The sequence below is a fragment of the Hippoglossus hippoglossus genome, chromosome 18, assembly GCF_009819705.1.
Source record: "Hippoglossus hippoglossus isolate fHipHip1 chromosome 18, fHipHip1.pri, whole genome shotgun sequence".
Classification (NCBI taxonomy): Eukaryota; Metazoa; Chordata; class Actinopteri; order Pleuronectiformes; family Pleuronectidae; genus Hippoglossus; species Hippoglossus hippoglossus.
The window spans coordinates 12,017,875-12,034,284 of NC_047168.1; the positions used below are offsets into that span (position 1 = coordinate 12,017,875).

General features: G+C 41.5%; 1 protein-coding gene and 1 long non-coding RNA gene across 2 annotated transcripts; one reads left to right on the forward strand and one right to left on the reverse strand.

Moving 5' to 3' along the window:
* Positions 1 to 642: 642 nt before the first annotated feature.
* Positions 643 to 6,978, reverse strand: LOC117779408. The gene is made up of 3 exons (XR_004617002.1): positions 6,910 to 6,978; positions 2,608 to 2,781; positions 643 to 1,972 (listed from the first exon to the last, which is right to left on the reverse strand). It is a non-coding gene; the product is annotated as an uncharacterized LOC117779408 (long non-coding RNA).
* Positions 6,979 to 10,505: 3,527 nt separating this feature from the next.
* On the forward strand, positions 10,506 to 13,622 carry LOC117779402 (diamine acetyltransferase 2-like). Its single transcript, XM_034615573.1, has 6 exons — positions 10,506 to 10,666; positions 10,984 to 11,035; positions 11,737 to 11,820; positions 13,069 to 13,170; positions 13,265 to 13,305; positions 13,391 to 13,622. The coding sequence occupies exons 1-6, from the start codon at positions 10,604 to 10,606 to the stop codon at positions 13,556 to 13,558; spliced, it is 510 nt and encodes a 169-aa protein (XP_034471464.1). The 5' UTR covers positions 10,506 to 10,603; the 3' UTR covers positions 13,559 to 13,622.
* The last annotated feature ends 2,788 nt before the right edge of the window (positions 13,623 to 16,410 follow it).

The window sequence follows — 16,410 nt, forward strand, 5'->3', positions numbered from 1 at the left end:
GACAGGATGCCAGTGTTGTCCAGAGCCGACATATAGAGACAAACAGCCGTTCATACTCACATTCATACCTACAGTCGGTTTAACTTCTCCAAGATTTCATTTTCAAATGTCTTGTTTTTGTCCATCTAAAAGTCAAAAATCTCAATAAAACAGTTTAGAGTGATAGAAAACTGAGAAATCCTCACATTTGATAATTTGGAACCATTTATTTACAAATTTATCCCTTTAGTTTTTACATAAATCATCAATATTGATCTACATGGCCGGTGAAAATGTACAAAACGTTGGCTTCTCATGACAATATAAGAGTGGACCTCCTTTCCCAAGCCTGTGACGACACGCTGCTCCAACTGAAAGTTTCACTTGACTTAATTCTAGCACATGTGCGACGCCATACTGAGAAAACATCTGAAACCCACTACCTCTCATTTCCATCACATTGCGTCACCGTCTGTCTTTAATGGGGATCGTTGGGCTCAGTGGCTCAGATCTGCTCCGAGTGTTTATTCTGGGGGCATTTGGAACAGTGGCAGGGGAAAAACTTTAAACGGTTCCATGTGTGCGTGTGTCTCTGTGTCGTCTGTACACGTGTGTGTGTGTGTGTGTGTGTGTGTGTGTGTGTGGGTGTGTGTGTGTGTGTGGCTGGGTGTGCCTGACGCAGGGAAACAGTAGGGCCCCTGTTTCTCCTGGGTTTGGCCCAATAACAGTTAGGTTCTGGACGTCACACTCGCCTCAGGGCCTCGCTGGACACACTGGAACTATTCTTGGTGCACCAGTGACATAATGGACCGTCTCAACGCAGGCGCCCACCCTCACCGTATATCTGCTAACGGCCAGCAAGAACAGTGTCAAACCAGTGTAAACCACGGCATAGGGGCAGCTGCTGCTCTGGAACACGTGAGAGCATGTTGTGACATGTTGCATTGAAGGTATATCGTATAATCTATGTGCCCAGGGAGGGAACCATTCAGCGAGTCCCTGTGCCTACAGAACATACGACATAATACAACTTTAATCCTCTTAAAAACATTATCAAAGTTTATCTAAAAGCCATTTGCAACATGTTTTGTTATGTCTGGATATCTTATCTTTAGCCGTGTGGGCAGAATTGCTCAAGGGATGAAAATAACTGGCATCAACACAACAACTAGACATTTATGGTCCCCAGAGGATGATAAATACTCCTGACTTTGATCCCCTGCCCTTGATATTTATGGCTTACAGGATATCTTTGGAACTGTCAAATGGATTTATTGATGAAAACTTTTCACCTCCTGTGAAATCATTCAACCCCAGTGGTTAAACAGCAAAGTTTGTACAAATATAAAATATCAGAATTAGTTTTTCAGTGAAATGTGTCAAACCCATCAGGAAAACTAATTTAATTAATATCTAATCCTAAATACTGAGCCTTTAATATGAAACATCAGAGAACGAAACCTTAGCGGGTGTGGCTGCTACACTTCCTTCAAAAGCTAATAGGGATCTTTTATTTAAAAAGACCTGAATAATACCAGAAACTGAAACTAGTTTACAAACCTCTGCCCAGGTAGTCACACGTCAATGTGGAGGCAACAAAGACGACCTCTGACTCCAGCAGGGGAGCGTAAAGGAAAATGGGTGGTGCAAGCAAGTACATCGCAGAAAATAAAAAGCTCCTTTAATGGACAACGTCAACACAGTTCACAGCTGAGCCGCGAGGAAATTTGGGGATTTCAAGGAACAAAAATCACAGTGTGTGCGTTCTTACAAGACCAAGGCTGAGAAAGGGGAAAAGAACGGCCCGTTGATGAGATTAAGTTTTTATTTCAGAGATTGGAAATAACTGGCTGACGTGGGACGGAAAGGTTTTTCCAACTCAAGTGAATCAAAGATGAGAGGCCTGTTCCAAGGAGGAGGTTTACCGAGTTATCTGCTGCTGGAAGAGATATTATCTCTGTATGTGATCTCTGCTGTAGTGGTTATGCAGCGTCTTTAGAACACAAACAAGATGTGTGGTGCTTCTATTGTGGGAAACAGGGCAAACTGAAAATTAAGGAAGTACAATAACACTATATGAACCACGGTGCATTCATGGAAGTGTTTTATACCCACTTCTCTTTTTCAAAACTGCTGTAAATCAAACGCCACAAGCAATGAGATACACAAGTATTTGCACTGATGTGAATCTACAGCTTGTCAACAGTGAAGACAGAAGAATACATTACAGTCTGTCCCCAGGTCAAATTGGGCAAGTCTGGGAAGTCAGCGGCCATGTTGGCAACACCCACAGGCGAAGGACAATTGCCTTTGGCCTCAACTGTACTATGTGTTTAGTACTAATTAGCAAGTATTCACACAATTAACTCAGATGGTGGCAAAACAAACAACGTAAATATCAGCATGTTAGCAGTGTCATTAGTATTTATCTCAAAGTACCTACAGCTTCCTGCGTATATATAAATGGCAGAAGCAGAATATGTGGAACAGTATATACTTTAGCTTCTGTTGTTTAATAGTATTAAAGGCTTTTAAACACTGTCTTTTTTTAAGGTAAAATAAGTAAAATAAGAGAAAAAGGCCTTTGAGCACAAAACCCTCGTTCACAGTCAAAACCATCAAACTTACTTTTGTATGTTTTTGTCACACGTGAGACACATGACCAACAGCGTATCTCAGTGTAACATGTGGTGTGTGTTTTCTGCCGTCGTCGTCTTCTGTAGTCACACCAGTTGTTGTTATTTACGTCAATAACACTGACGCACGCAGAGCATTCACCTCGAGGAGGAAGTCAGATGTGGCCTGGAGATATGAAAACAGGAATGGTGACAGAAGAGATATGGGTCACTCACTGTTCTCAAATATTTACAATAGAGGATATGAAGGGACACAGTTTTTTTTTTTTTGTCCAGTACAACAAGTATTGAAAACATGTCATCCAGTTCCAGGCTCATAAATGCAGCTGAGGTTTTGTTATATAACTCGAGTCAATTTTGACCTTCGTGTGTTTTGAACGTGATCATGACATTCGATTTTCACGTAAATTCTCTGTAAATGTCAAGATACACGCAAAGGTTTCGGTGAGTTGGTGGGTTAGAGAGAGAGAAACCTAAACATAATGGAGTTGATGTCAAGTTTGTATTGATCATCATAAGATTTGACTGGTTTTAAGAACAAAAGCAATGCAGGATGTTGGCATTGTTGGGAAATAACAATGGAGCGAGCATGAAAAACCACTGAATTTGCAGACTTCCATTGGTTTGACCCTGTTAAAAGGACAAAAGCGTCTCTCTCCCGATTGAAGGTGAGCAGATTCAACCCTGTGGAGTGTGAATCTCTATCCTCACTCCCTGGTTACACCTTCCCGGAACAAGTTCAACAGGCCTCTGGTTTCATACAGGGAAATGGATCGGTTACTCAAAAGAGAAGTCATCGACGGGGGGTTCATTGTATTTGCTGGCCTCATTGTTACGTCTTCCTGTTATTTTTGCTGGAATTCAAAGGAATAAAATCTGAGGAAATTACTTAACAGTGAGAAAAGAGAAGAAATGGGTGGCTTCCACTTCTGATCATTTGGAAATCTGACATTACCCCATAAATTATGATTTCATAGTATGGGAGGTTTTGCAGAACTACAGGGGTTTCATTGTTGCTTGAAAACTAACTTAACCCCCTCAACACACACAAATACACACACATTCCACTTCTTTGCCTCCTGCCAGTGATGCCTCCTTGCAGTAGAGCAATGAGGGAGAGGCGCTTTCCTCAGGATGTTACTACAGTAGCTCGTGTGCTGCTGTGTGTTTGCAGTTTACGGTACGATGCACATCACAAGCTGCTGGTTTTTGTGGAACTACAGGAATCTGTGGAGCCGCTGTGCAGCTGTTTCCCTGTTTGTGGTCAGTGAACAGAAGAGGGTGTTGGCTTTATAAACACCACAATATGCAGATTTTTTTTATAACAAACTCTGGGATTGCATTTTATTTTTTTGGTTCCCTTTAGTTGACTATGTCGCCATTCCTCAATTGCTCAATTACTTTGGGCAAATGTCTCAACTCCATATAAAAATGGATGACATGACAGATTCCCAAAAGTGAAGCCAAAGCATCTCCATCGCCCGCTGATGGCTGTAGGTCATAAACCTCACCTTCTCCATGTTGGTGGACGGGAAATGGGTCAAACCAAAAAGTCAAAGAACACATTGAATAAACTTTTACTCATTGTACATATATATTTCTGGAAGTGCAACCTGTCCGCACACCTGTCTACAAATATGCACGACAGCTCAACACTTGCACAGCAGCCCTGAGGCTATTATACTTCAAAACAGTTCAAAAGTAAAGTGTGTTTACTGTGGCAACAGGTTGACATGTAAGTCGGTGTTGTCTGTAAACTTGACTGACCTCAGTTTTGACCTGCGAAGTCAAGAAATGCACGTTTTGCACGCTCACACACCTGGGGGTTAAAAAGGGAAGCCGCAGGTTTAACAGAGGTGTCCTCAGCGGGAATATAAATACTTTTCTGTTTGATTTGTGAGTGAAAGGATGTAAACTTATCCCAAGATAGTTGACACAGATTGTTTTTTGCCAGCCGCTTACTGAAAGTGAATTCCTTTGTGCCCCTTACGAGAACATATTAACTGGACACTGTCAAGGAGCTGTGCCAGAATGAGACACTTCTTGTATTTCCCTTACAGGAAAGCTAGTTGTTTATTTACCTTTACCAAAAATCTACCGCCAGTGTTATTGTTCAATTCTTCGTCTGTGCGTTTGGCCAGAGTCCCGTGGTGAGCAAGTGGCCGAGTGACCCGACCTTTAAAACACATCACATGACTCAGGCCGTCTGAGGGAAGCTACGAGAGGCAGGAAACACCAAAAAACTAAGAAAAAAGCCACCTCTGCCACCTCTGACTGCTCCTACCCTCACAACTGGCTCCAGATGTCCTAATAAGGCATGTTAATGGAGCTGAGGGAATGACACCCTGTCTGCTTTTTACCATCCAGTTATCTTTACACCAGGGTTGCGTCAGTCAGCTGATGAGCTAATTTCCTGCTTTTCTTTCCATTTCTCTAAGGGGGGGGGGGGGGGTTAGGTATGATCACAGCAGACAGGAGGAGAAGTTTGGGAAATTCCTTAAATCCTAAATCCTGTTTTCACACTGTCATTCTGATAAGGTTTCTTGAACCCAGAAACTTTAAGCCAAAGAGAGACAAACCAATTTTGTACCATCCTTAAAAAAGACCTATTTTAAAAATTAGAACATTTGGACTCTTGTGGCCACTGTATCTCCAAAGTGTACTATTCATAATAAGCAGAATAAAAGGCGTTAAGCCACTTAAGCAGCTCTTATCACAATACTTTGCTCCTTCTGGGCGTTTCTTTGTTTTCTTATTGATGTTGTGGAGAAACTAATCAGGGATTTTATTTTCAAAGCAAAATAATGACCAAAAATGGACTCGATGGAATCTGTGCGAGGGAGGTTTCACTTGGGATTCCTCTTTTGTTTTGACTGTATCTCAGTCCCCGTCCACGGCCCTTCTCATTTTGTCATGTTCAGCTCTTTTGAGATAAGCTGCGATAAACGTGGTGTTGACTGCTTTGTTGTGGAAATGCTCCCGAGCTCAGGGACCAATCAGAACCCAGACTAAACAGGATGAGGAGGTGGCTTCCTGTACGGCCCCCCGACAGGGTCGTTGTTATACGGGACTGTTCTAAATCTGCAGGAAGGACTTTCTCAAGCCGCCGGCCAGAGAAACAATGGCTTGAGAAAATTAAAAGTAATCCGGGTCAGAATGATGAGTTCGAACTAAAAGTCCAACGAAATGAAAATGCTTTAATTTGTTTAATTCATTATAAAATGGAAGTATTTGTATGATGGGTTACATGTCCGATTGTTTCATGAATGAGAAACTCATTCATGAAACACAGACCTGGATAGAAACCTGTGGTATTATCTGCTAAATGAATCGTCACCAACCCGAAAGAGGTTTTTCTTTTTTAGCGCCTGAAAATTTTCCATTTTTGGGGGGGGGGGCACGATAACAGGAAATGAAATCGTCACTTGTCATCTGTCACTTCACATGATATTGTTGTCACTCACAGCATCACGTCTAAGAAACTGATTCATTTAAACTCATGTCGAGAGTAAAGCTGAGGTTGTGTCACTTTTCTTGAGCACTCATGAGCAGATGGTTTATTACGCTCACATCATTCACCCCTAATGAATGAGAAAGACGGCTTCCTGTGCGCCGGCTTTAAAAGGTCAATGTGGGAAAAACCTTTACAGCAAAGCTCTAGTACGGTCTTTAAAACAGCATGGGTCAAGAGTCCTGTCGTTTTAATAGAGAGGTAAAGATTCATACCTGGGTTTTAAAGGTTATTTAACATTAGCTCTGCTCAAGATCAAGATCCAGAAGCTAATTAGCTTTAGCATAAGGTCCAGGAAGAGAAGGAAAGATGATAAATGCTTTCGACCAATCGTAAGTCAGTCTCAGCTGTCAATCATGATGTTTTAATCTGTTATAAAAGCATCAAATAACCAATTAAAACCAAACTTATCAGAAACAAACACTTGACCATTCATCAGTGGGATAAGAACAACCTTAAAATGCTTGGTTTACGTCCCATTCACTAACATGGAAGAGACAGGATTTATGAGCTGTACTGCAGGTGAAGATTAAAATGTTTCCATCGTGTCATCCATCTTTACGTACAGTCTATTTTCTGAGCATATTTCCTAGCTGCTTGTACTGCTTGTCCTTTGAAACCAATCATCATTTGCTCTGTGTTGTCGTGGATATCCCAGTGAGAGGCCCCTCTCCTTCTTGCTCACAGTCCACTGACTAATACCGTCTTCAATGCCTCTGCCTCCCCTAACAGCCTGTGAGTCCTCTATAGTGCGTCTGTAAAAACTGTCAGGGGGCGTCTCACCCACGTCATCGGCAGAGCCAGAGAGGCCGCTGATGAAAAACGACGGCAATGCTCTGGTTTTGCTGCTTGCGTCCAACCAACGGAGCCATTAGTCAGTTATAAGGAGTCACACCGGCCCACTGGAGCTATTAATAGCAACATAGACGGCTTTATTTGCTCCAGGAGAAAGCCAGCCCAGCAAAATCCCCCTTTCCCTGCTCATTTCCTCCCCACCCTCCACTCTGCCATGTACGAAATGTATTTTTAGTCTCAAGCAACTACAGGCTCCTATTTATACCGAGACGTGTGTGTAGAATCAACACAAATCACACGAGAGCAGAGAAGTTAGAGGAGCGTCAGGGCCACACGCAGCAGGCTGCAGGTTAATGAATAGAAATCATCACGTGAGAAATGACAGGGACGATCTCTGACATATTTCTCTGCTGATTCACTCGTCAGTTATTACCTCAAACCAGACTTCACACATGACTTCACCAGCTGAGGTCTCGTGGGTTTCACAGACAATCATTACACGTCTCTTAAAACAGAAGGACGGTAAAGAGGGGACAAAGTTTTTGGAATACTTCGACAAGATCCATTTCTTTCGTGCATTTGTTTTTCATAGAGTCAAAGGTCAAATAGAAAGTCATGAAGAAGTTCTGAAATACTTTCAAGCTTTGAAAGATATTTCTGTTGGATTGATTTATTCAAAAGAAACGAAGGCCGTAAAATAAATGTAGTCGATTGAAAAGCAGTAAATAAAGAAGCAGAAAGTAGCTTAAAATGTAAATGTACTCAAATGAAGTACCTCAACCTCAAGTATTCAGTTTGGAGATACGATTTGTATACACTTAAACTATAGTCCCCTTTCTCTGGCTGGTTGAGTGACGTCAACCAGCCAGAGGGGTTTCATGTGTTGTACCTGCGTTGACAGACTATTAAAACACATAATAAACAGCTGGTATCGAGCGTGAGGTCAAACATGAGGTATTTTGATTTGATCAGCTCACTATTTAAAAGCACATGTGTTTGTTCCACCTCATGAACTGGGATGCTAGAATAAGACAAATCCATTTGACAGGCTTATCTAAAGAAAGACATGTGCTTCATCTCTCTTAATGAGTCATATCTTCAGATCTATCTATATATACATTTATATATTTCCCCACTGGTCTAGTTGATGAACTTGTTCATTACTTCTCTCACCACGTGGTTCTCAGTTCCTCTAACATGGCGCTCAGTTGTCTGGGACTCGCCGTTGCGCCTGTGTGAAACAGTGTGAATTCATGAGATCATTCTTATTTCTGGGGCTGAACTTATCACTAAGATGACATGTCCACACGTGCGTCATCACCAGCTATTTCTACTGAATATAACCTCTTCACAGCTCCTCGACACCCTCTGTGAAATCCAGCCCTTTTTATATATCATACGATCCCTGGATGTAAAACTGCATAAATCTGTAAAACACACAGAAACAGAAGCCAAAGGCGTCGGTCTTATTATTAGTAAAATAATCCTCGGCTTGTGGTTAGAAATAGAAACTCAGTTGTTGAGGACAACGAGAAAATGTACCAGACGGAAAGGTGCAATAAACCACCATGAGTTATATTTTGTATATTGAGTGAAAATAGTAAAACTTGAGTGATTCATAAGAAAGTATTTAACCTCAACAGTACAGGATGTGCATTTCTCCACTGCGGATTTCCCACACATCCATAAATCTCTCTGTGAATGAGACACATCAGCTCCTCTTCCAGCAGCTCAGACATAAAACACACACCACAAGTCTGAAACCTTGCTACGGTTCCCTCTAGAGGCGGAAATTATTATAACAACCCCATAAAAGCAACACACGGCTTAGGTATGAATGTGTTCAGCGGATTTCTACAGTGATTTATAAAAATTACGACTCATCTTCTGATGATGTCTTAGGGTAGTGCTGAAGGAAAGCTGGTGGGAGCGGTTCATCCCCTGGGAAGCATGACAATTCTCAGTGAACATCAGGATAATCTGCAATCTAGAGTTTTATACATGTACACATAGAAAATGTTGCCTCAGAGATGAAGGTCAAGGGGTCAACAAACCCAACATTTGGGTTGATCCTCTGGGGATCGTCAACATCCACAGCACATTTCATAAAACCCGTCTGTCGTTACTAATGGACTGATCCGGTCAAGGAGAAACTCTGACCTGACAGAGGCCTCAAAGGTCAAGAGGGGGCCACAACATCATATTCTGAGGACCATGAAAATGTAATTGTAAAATGCTAAGATTTTAAAAGACCGATTAAAATATGAATAAGAATAAGAGCAATATAAATAAAGTCAATTTGTGAATATCCCTATGGATGCTATAGATATCTGCCTACCTGCACGACAATGTACTTTTCTAGAGAGGAGCTGTAGAGCATCTGAATCAAAGTTCATCTGCAAATAGAAACAATAGTTATTTCAGTTAGTTATTAAAGGATTTTTACAACAGTCTGCAGTTGTTAATAAGCAGATAATTAAATGGATTTTAGGTCATGTCATTTTAAAGGCAAGGTTAAAGCAAGGGACCGAGCTGGAAGGCACAGTGAGTCACCGGCAGCTTTATTTAGCCCAAAACGTCAAAAACTATTTACAAAAACCATGTAATAAACCTACGGGCCAATTAAAGAAGGCAAATGCACAAAAGCAAGCTAACAAACCACAAACTGACGTAATAAAATTCAACTGACCAACCAGAGCAAAAGGGGACATACATGCCCCCAGGTTTAATCTGCCCCCTGGTGGAGGCCAAAGAGACCCTGCTGTCTAAACAGTGTAGAGTTTAGTAAGTCAGGAGTTATTCATTATTTCTAACCTGTCTGTGCAGGTTCTCACGCTCCTCGCCTCCCTGTTACTCCAGTTTAGCGAGTTGTGTTGAATCGTTAAGCAGACGACCTGAAAACATTGGTTGTAAAATGGCCTGTTTAGCTCTGATACTCTACAACTGGCTGTGATGAGAAACTGATGAGATATTTCATGTTGCTGACCAGGACCTCATGAATCTTAGGAAGAACTGGGCTGTAAACAGTTCAGATCTTGTGATTGTTCTAGGATCAGTTGTGTAACTGTTGTATTTAAGCACGGCCTGTTGTCATAATAGTGTAATGCTGTGACTGCAGCTCCAAAACATTGCTCCTTTGTGCTCTACTTTTATAGCTTTTTATTGTTTTTGCTTAAAATCATATGTTCTCATGACTTTTAGTTTAATGATATTGTACATGTTGTATATGCTCCACTGTGTTTTTATCAGTTACACCACTGTGGAGTGAATTTTGATCATTTTAACAAGTGATCTAAGACCTTTTTACTCATAAACTCATTTTAATTAATGTATATGATGCAATATAAATAAAGTTTATTACTTTGAACTACATTTGATTTGTTTGAAAGTTGCTGCATGAATGAAAGTTTCATTGACTGACTCATTCAGAAGAATGTATTGTAAAAGTCTCAAATGAAATAAAGAGGAATAAAACATACGAGCTGTTGGCTCCTCCCTCAGCGAGCAGCCAATCACAATCCCGTACCTTGAAGCGAGCTGACGCGTTGACCAATGGCGTTAGAGAACAGGCGTGACGCTCCCCCCCTCGTGACTGCCTCCGTTCAGCCCCGGTTCTCCTTCCGCCTCTGACACCGTCAACACCTCCTCACTCCGCCCGGTCACCTCGTCCCCTCTGCCCGTCATGGATTTCTCCATCCGCGCCGCCAACGTGGAGGACTGTAAGGACATCGCGCGCATGATCATGGTGAGGAGAGGAGGGGGATGGGGGGGGGGGGGGCGCGTGTGCACGTGCAGCTCGGGTGTATGTATCACACGCGTGCAGCTGTGACGTCACTACCTCGCTTTCACATGCAGGGTGATGTTGTTATTATTAGATCTCAGACGTGTTGTTGTGTGAGATGCAGAAGAACATGTGTTTCAATGCATTTCCTGTGTGTATAAATAAAGTTAACACACTGTGACTATGTGTGTGTGTGTGTGGGGGGGGGGGGATTTATCAGGAATAGAAATATATGGTGTCTAATGTTTGTGATTTACTTTTTTCTTCTCCCACCTTTGCAGGAATTGGCTGAATATGAGAAAGTAACAGACCACGTGAAAGTGACACAGAGAGGTAACTGTACTGTGAGATGTGCACTCGTCTGTCTTGACCTGACACTAGAATACAGTCGACCTTCATAAGAACAACATCACTGGAGGTCAGAGAATCCAGCAGCAGGGATGGAAATGGAGCTTTGGCCATTAAACTATATTAATCAATATCGTAATATACATGCAGTACTTATTGCTACTGTTTTATCAGCCAGCGATATATAAATACATTTCTACTTCTGCTGTGAAATGTGAACTCATCTGTCTTCACTTCACATTAAAATTGATTTGACCTTCATAATAACAAGGTGAACTTCAGTGGAGCGAATACAACATCAGAGATGATTGTTGCAGACGCTAAATGCTTGTTTTTATTTTCCTTCTGAGCACTTAGTGGACTTTTCAACCTGCAGCCCATTAAAATTTAACAGGATGAGGAACTGAGATGATTGTGTGATAAGATCTGAAGCTTCAGAACAGCTACCAAATGAACCTTGGACAATTTTTTATCTACGATCAACATTCAGTATAAACTTTTTTGGAACAATTCCATGACAACAGTACAAGCTGATAAGCCGGATAAATCATTCATTACACTCCCATCGATATCTGTTGTATTCAGGCATCACTAGATCTAGAATCATCATTCAGAATTACTAACTGTTTAACTAATCTAGAGAACCAGTCTGTTATTTACACGTACCTCTTGCTTTCTACTCGCAGACTTGGAGCAAGATGGTTTCTCCAAGAACCCGTTCTTCCATGGGATCGTTGCTGAGGTACCAGAACAGCACAAAACCAAAGAAGGTGAGAGAGAGAACCATCAGTGAGAGTGTTTACTTACAAATGTCAAAAACTAGCGAGCACCAGCAGCAAATATTCATATGTTCATACAAACTAACAGGATTAGAAAACTACGTGACGAATAAACATACCAAAACCTGATTCCTTAATTCACATGACCCTAAAGGCAGATGTCAGAGAAGGTGGGTAGGGCAGGAAGGCTTCTTGAATCGAGAAGGCAGGCTCACTGATGGCAGGTGCGCTGGTTGGCAAAGAAACTCAGGAAATCCCAAACTCAAGTAACAACAGGTTACTGCCATGTTGTTACAGGAAACATGGCAGGAATAAAAGAGAACTGAGGCAAACAGGAGGAGAGGGAGCACAGAGACTAAATACACCAGAGAGGCAGGAAGAAGTGAACACAGGTGAAACACATCAGGGGCGAGACAGCCAATCACAGAGGAGGGGAACCCAAGACACAGACAGGAAGTAAGAGGGGAAAGACAATTCAAAGTAAAACAGGAACTAACAGGAAACAACAACAGCAAAGTGCTGAAGGTACTTTTCACTGAAATGGTTCAACCAAAGGTCACACTCAAAGATGCTGCGTCTGCACTAATGTGTTACTCACCATTCGATAGTATGTGACGTTTTCTTGTGAGTCATTTTCTCATGTATTTTAAAGTGTTGTGAGTCCGTCTGCGTGGAGTTTCCACCACACTGTAAAGAATGGAATTAATCACTGGGACACTTGAACAGAACACAGCCATTGTTCATGTTACCAGGAACCTCTGTGCTTTCTCTTCTATGACATGTCAAAAATCATGACAAATGCTAAATGTGTATAAGTGTTTAAGCTTTGTTTTGGTCTCCACCAGTTCCTGAGAGAAACTTGACTTTATCTACGCTCAGCAGCTGTGAGCTAAGTTTACATCAGTCCATATTCATAAGTGCTTTCTTACCTAATACAACAGTGTATTGCTGCTGCTCTCACTTACATAACAAGGCTAACACACTGCTTTCCCCCTGAAATACAGTAATGAGATCATTAGCCTACGCTCTGCTGACCAGGTGGGCCTTTTTCATCCATGGCACCGGCTCTTTTCAGTCACCACAACTCGACCATAGCGCCACTGAGCGCCATCAATTCATAAAATTCCAAACAGAAAACATTTAAAAGAGGATAAACAGTAATGAGCCAAAATAACATGTGCTTTGGTTGATTAGGATTTGATAACATCACATTTTGTCTTTGTTGACGGTTTGTTCCAGGTCATACGAAGATCGGCTACGCACTTTACTTCTACTCCTACAGCTCGTGGTCGGGCAGAGCCGTTTATATGGAGGACTTGTACGTGATGCCAGAGTTCAGAGGTAGAGTTAGGAGTCTTACTTATAATTCGTGATAAACACCTGGGGAATATTAAACCAAAAGTCAATACATAACAATGTGGATTCTCTCTTTCAGGGAAGGGCATTGGCAAAGCACTCATGAGCAAGGTAGCACAGGTGAGTACGATACACATCACCATCCCTCATGTCAACACAGCACAACGTACGACTGTCTTCTCATTTCATTTTTGCTCTCTTGAAGCTGGGCATGGCTGCCGGCTGCAACCAGCTCAATTTCACTGTTCTAGAGTGGAACAAATCCTCGGTGGACTTTTACGTCAGCCAGGGCTGTTACGATCTGACGGATAAGATGGGCTACCACTGCATGCGCTGCGAGGGAGAGGCCCTGGAGCACCTGGCCCAACCCTAACACGACCTCTCAGCCTCGGTAACCAGGAGTTCGACCTACACAGTGCAGGGATTCAGACTCAGACTCAGTGATCGGACAGATTTCTGCAAAAAAAAGTTTAAATAGTTGACTGTTTGCTAAGCTCCAATACTTTCACTTCATTTCTACCGATACTAACTCCCTGGCTTGATTGAAAATCCTGATTATAACCAATTTTTTTTTATGTTCCAGCCTTGTAAAAAAATATGCACATGTCGGCTGCACACAGGATTTAATGCCAAAAGCTGAGGTATTTGTTTAGCCCTAGCATTTAGCATAGCGTTTCAAATAAAAACACAGTTAAAATATAGTTACACAACCTGTAGACCCACAAAATACATTCCTACTGAAATCATCGAGCTAGTTAGCTTAGCAATGCTAATGCAGGCAGCTTACGTTGGGGTAGATAAACACACCGTTCATAAGATTAATCAATTGTCTTATATGCACAGAATCACTATTATTAAATCTTCACAAACACCACTTCAACGTGGAGAAATCTTATGTTGTGTCCAGTAACCGTTGCTAATCTGTGATTGGCCGATCGCTGTTTGCAGGAGGGGCTCAGCAAACACTTAATTGGCTCAATAATCAAATAATCAACGATGCAGTTTTAAGTATTGGAATGGGGCCTTTGCAATACATTTAAATAGTTCATAATTTAGGGACCTTAATCTGTGGTATATGTGGTATTAGGTGTGTGTGTGTGTGTGTGTGTGTGTGTTGTGGGGGGGCCTATATTTGAAGGATCTTTAGAGAAAGTACAAAACATCCTCATCCAGAAGTGAAATAATCGTTTGCACAAAGATCCAGATAAAAAACAGGATGTATGTTTTATTGTACGGCTGTTGAAATAAAAAGTGAGTTTGTGGTATCCTGTCCCTTTAAGTTTATGATTAACTATGACAACCAAAGAGTCGGTCACCCCTCCACTGTAAAGCTGTTGTGATACAAGTGTTGGCATTTGCACTGTTCTCTTCCATGGTTGAGCTGTGTACATAGATGGATGTGAGGGTAATCAAAGTGTGCACTAAAAGGAATCAGTGGGATTGAACCTAAAACCTCCCTCCACGCTGCCAGACAGCAAACTCCCGGGGCTGGTTTCAGAGACGTGGATAAAAGTCAGAAATCAAAGGAAAACGATCCATCTGGCGGAATCTGAAAAACAAAAGGAAAATCTTGGACTGGGCTCGGTGCGCGTCTTTAAACCTGTCCGGCTAAAATGAAAGTGGCACCACTCTGGGCCGCACTTCTGTTTTATATCCAGTGTAGTTTAAAAAAAACAAAAAAGAGGACTTCTTGTATCACTTCCAGCCATTTACTGAAAACACTCAGCGTTATATTTAGTTTGTTTTCTCTCACTCTAAACAAGTAAGAACCACTAACCCTCCTTTTGTAGCTTTTGCAATTTGCATTTATTTTCATACTTTGTTTACGAAATAATTGAGTGAGGAATGTGAAGTTGTTTTTCTCCGTCCTCGGGACATTGTGTGGTCAAATGATCACGTATGTTTGCTTCAGAGTCGAGACGTCAACGTGGAAAAGTATATTTGGTGCATTGTCATCCGTGTTGTTACAGAGTGACACAAAGATCGATAGAGTCCAGGGGAAGATGAAGAGATATTTAAATCTTCTCACCAGAACGAGCCAGAGCTACAAATTATACAACGTGTAACTCTGGTTTCCTCAGTGGAGTCCACACAATTTCAAATATTTCAAAATCAAGTCAAAGTTCAACCCTGATTCCTTTAAAATCCACTGAGATCTTAGCAATAAATCAACTTAAATGTGCAACGTGAAGACTTTTAAATGTTGATTCAGATTTTTAGGGAGCAGGGTGTGTTTCTCACAATCAATACGCGTAGATAAAAACAACTATGTTGATGTCTTGAGGTTGTTTCCTCAACTTTGGTGCTGTGGAGCCTAAATGTGTGTGATACCCAATGTGCCACATGTTCATATTCATGTGATGAATTAGTGAAGTGTGTTTTCAAATGTCACCTGCGGGCATTCATTTTTTATATGTGTCTCTGGAACGGTAGCATTTACGTAGCATTTAGCGCTGACTGTCATTTGCTCGACCAGAAATCCTTACTCTATAAATGCATTAGAAATAACAAAAGCCATATTAGCGTTAGCCTAGAGCCTGCATGAAATTCAAATGTTGGTTTCAGAAACGTATTTTAGGCTAAAAACAAAGGTTGTGGTTTATTTTTTATTTGTTTGATTTGTTCAGTAGTTGAGGAATAAAACCGGTGAGAGTTCAATAAAACCTGTTGTGTGAATATATAAAACAACTGTGTCGACTTAATTTCTTTCCCTCTGAGTAAATTCATCCATATAATCATTTATTAATCATTTACCAGGAGTAATGAGCTTATATGGATTTTTGGATATAGACACACTATCTATACAAACACTATGCATTCATGGCAAAATAAAGTAAAAATAGAACTCTTGTGTACTGCTCTAACAAAAGGAAGCAGGAATATATTACTAAGTTGCATTAAGAATAATAAACTGAATAGAAAGCTGCATGTGCTCGTGTTGCCATGACCACCTGCTGTGTCTGTCCACCCCCCACCACCACAATCAGACTCTCCAGTCCTCCCTCTGCTCGTCTTCCTCAACCATCACCATTCCCCCTGCAAGAATCATTAAAGAGCCATTACCTTTTCCAGCCCTGCGTCCACTTCTGGGTCCAACTAAACAAAAACCCCTGACATGATGTGTGGTTGATGAGTTGAATAGTGTTTGAACACCATTTGTGTTTTAGGAGCAGTTTTCTGTTTCTGTTTCATGCACCAGGACGCTCGTACGATGCAAAACACATT

Coding starts and splice junctions, on each gene's coding strand:
- LOC117779402 (XM_034615573.1), top strand. CDS start 10,604: ATGGATTTCTCCATCCGCGCCGCCAACGTGGAGGACTGTAAGGACATC. Junction 11,821..13,068: donor ACAGCACAAAACCAAAGAAG/GTGAGAGAGAGA, acceptor GGTTTGTTCCAG/GTCATACGAAGATCGGCTAC. Junction 13,306..13,390: donor TCATGAGCAAGGTAGCACAG/GTGAGTACGATA, acceptor GCTCTCTTGAAG/CTGGGCATGGCTGCCGGCTG.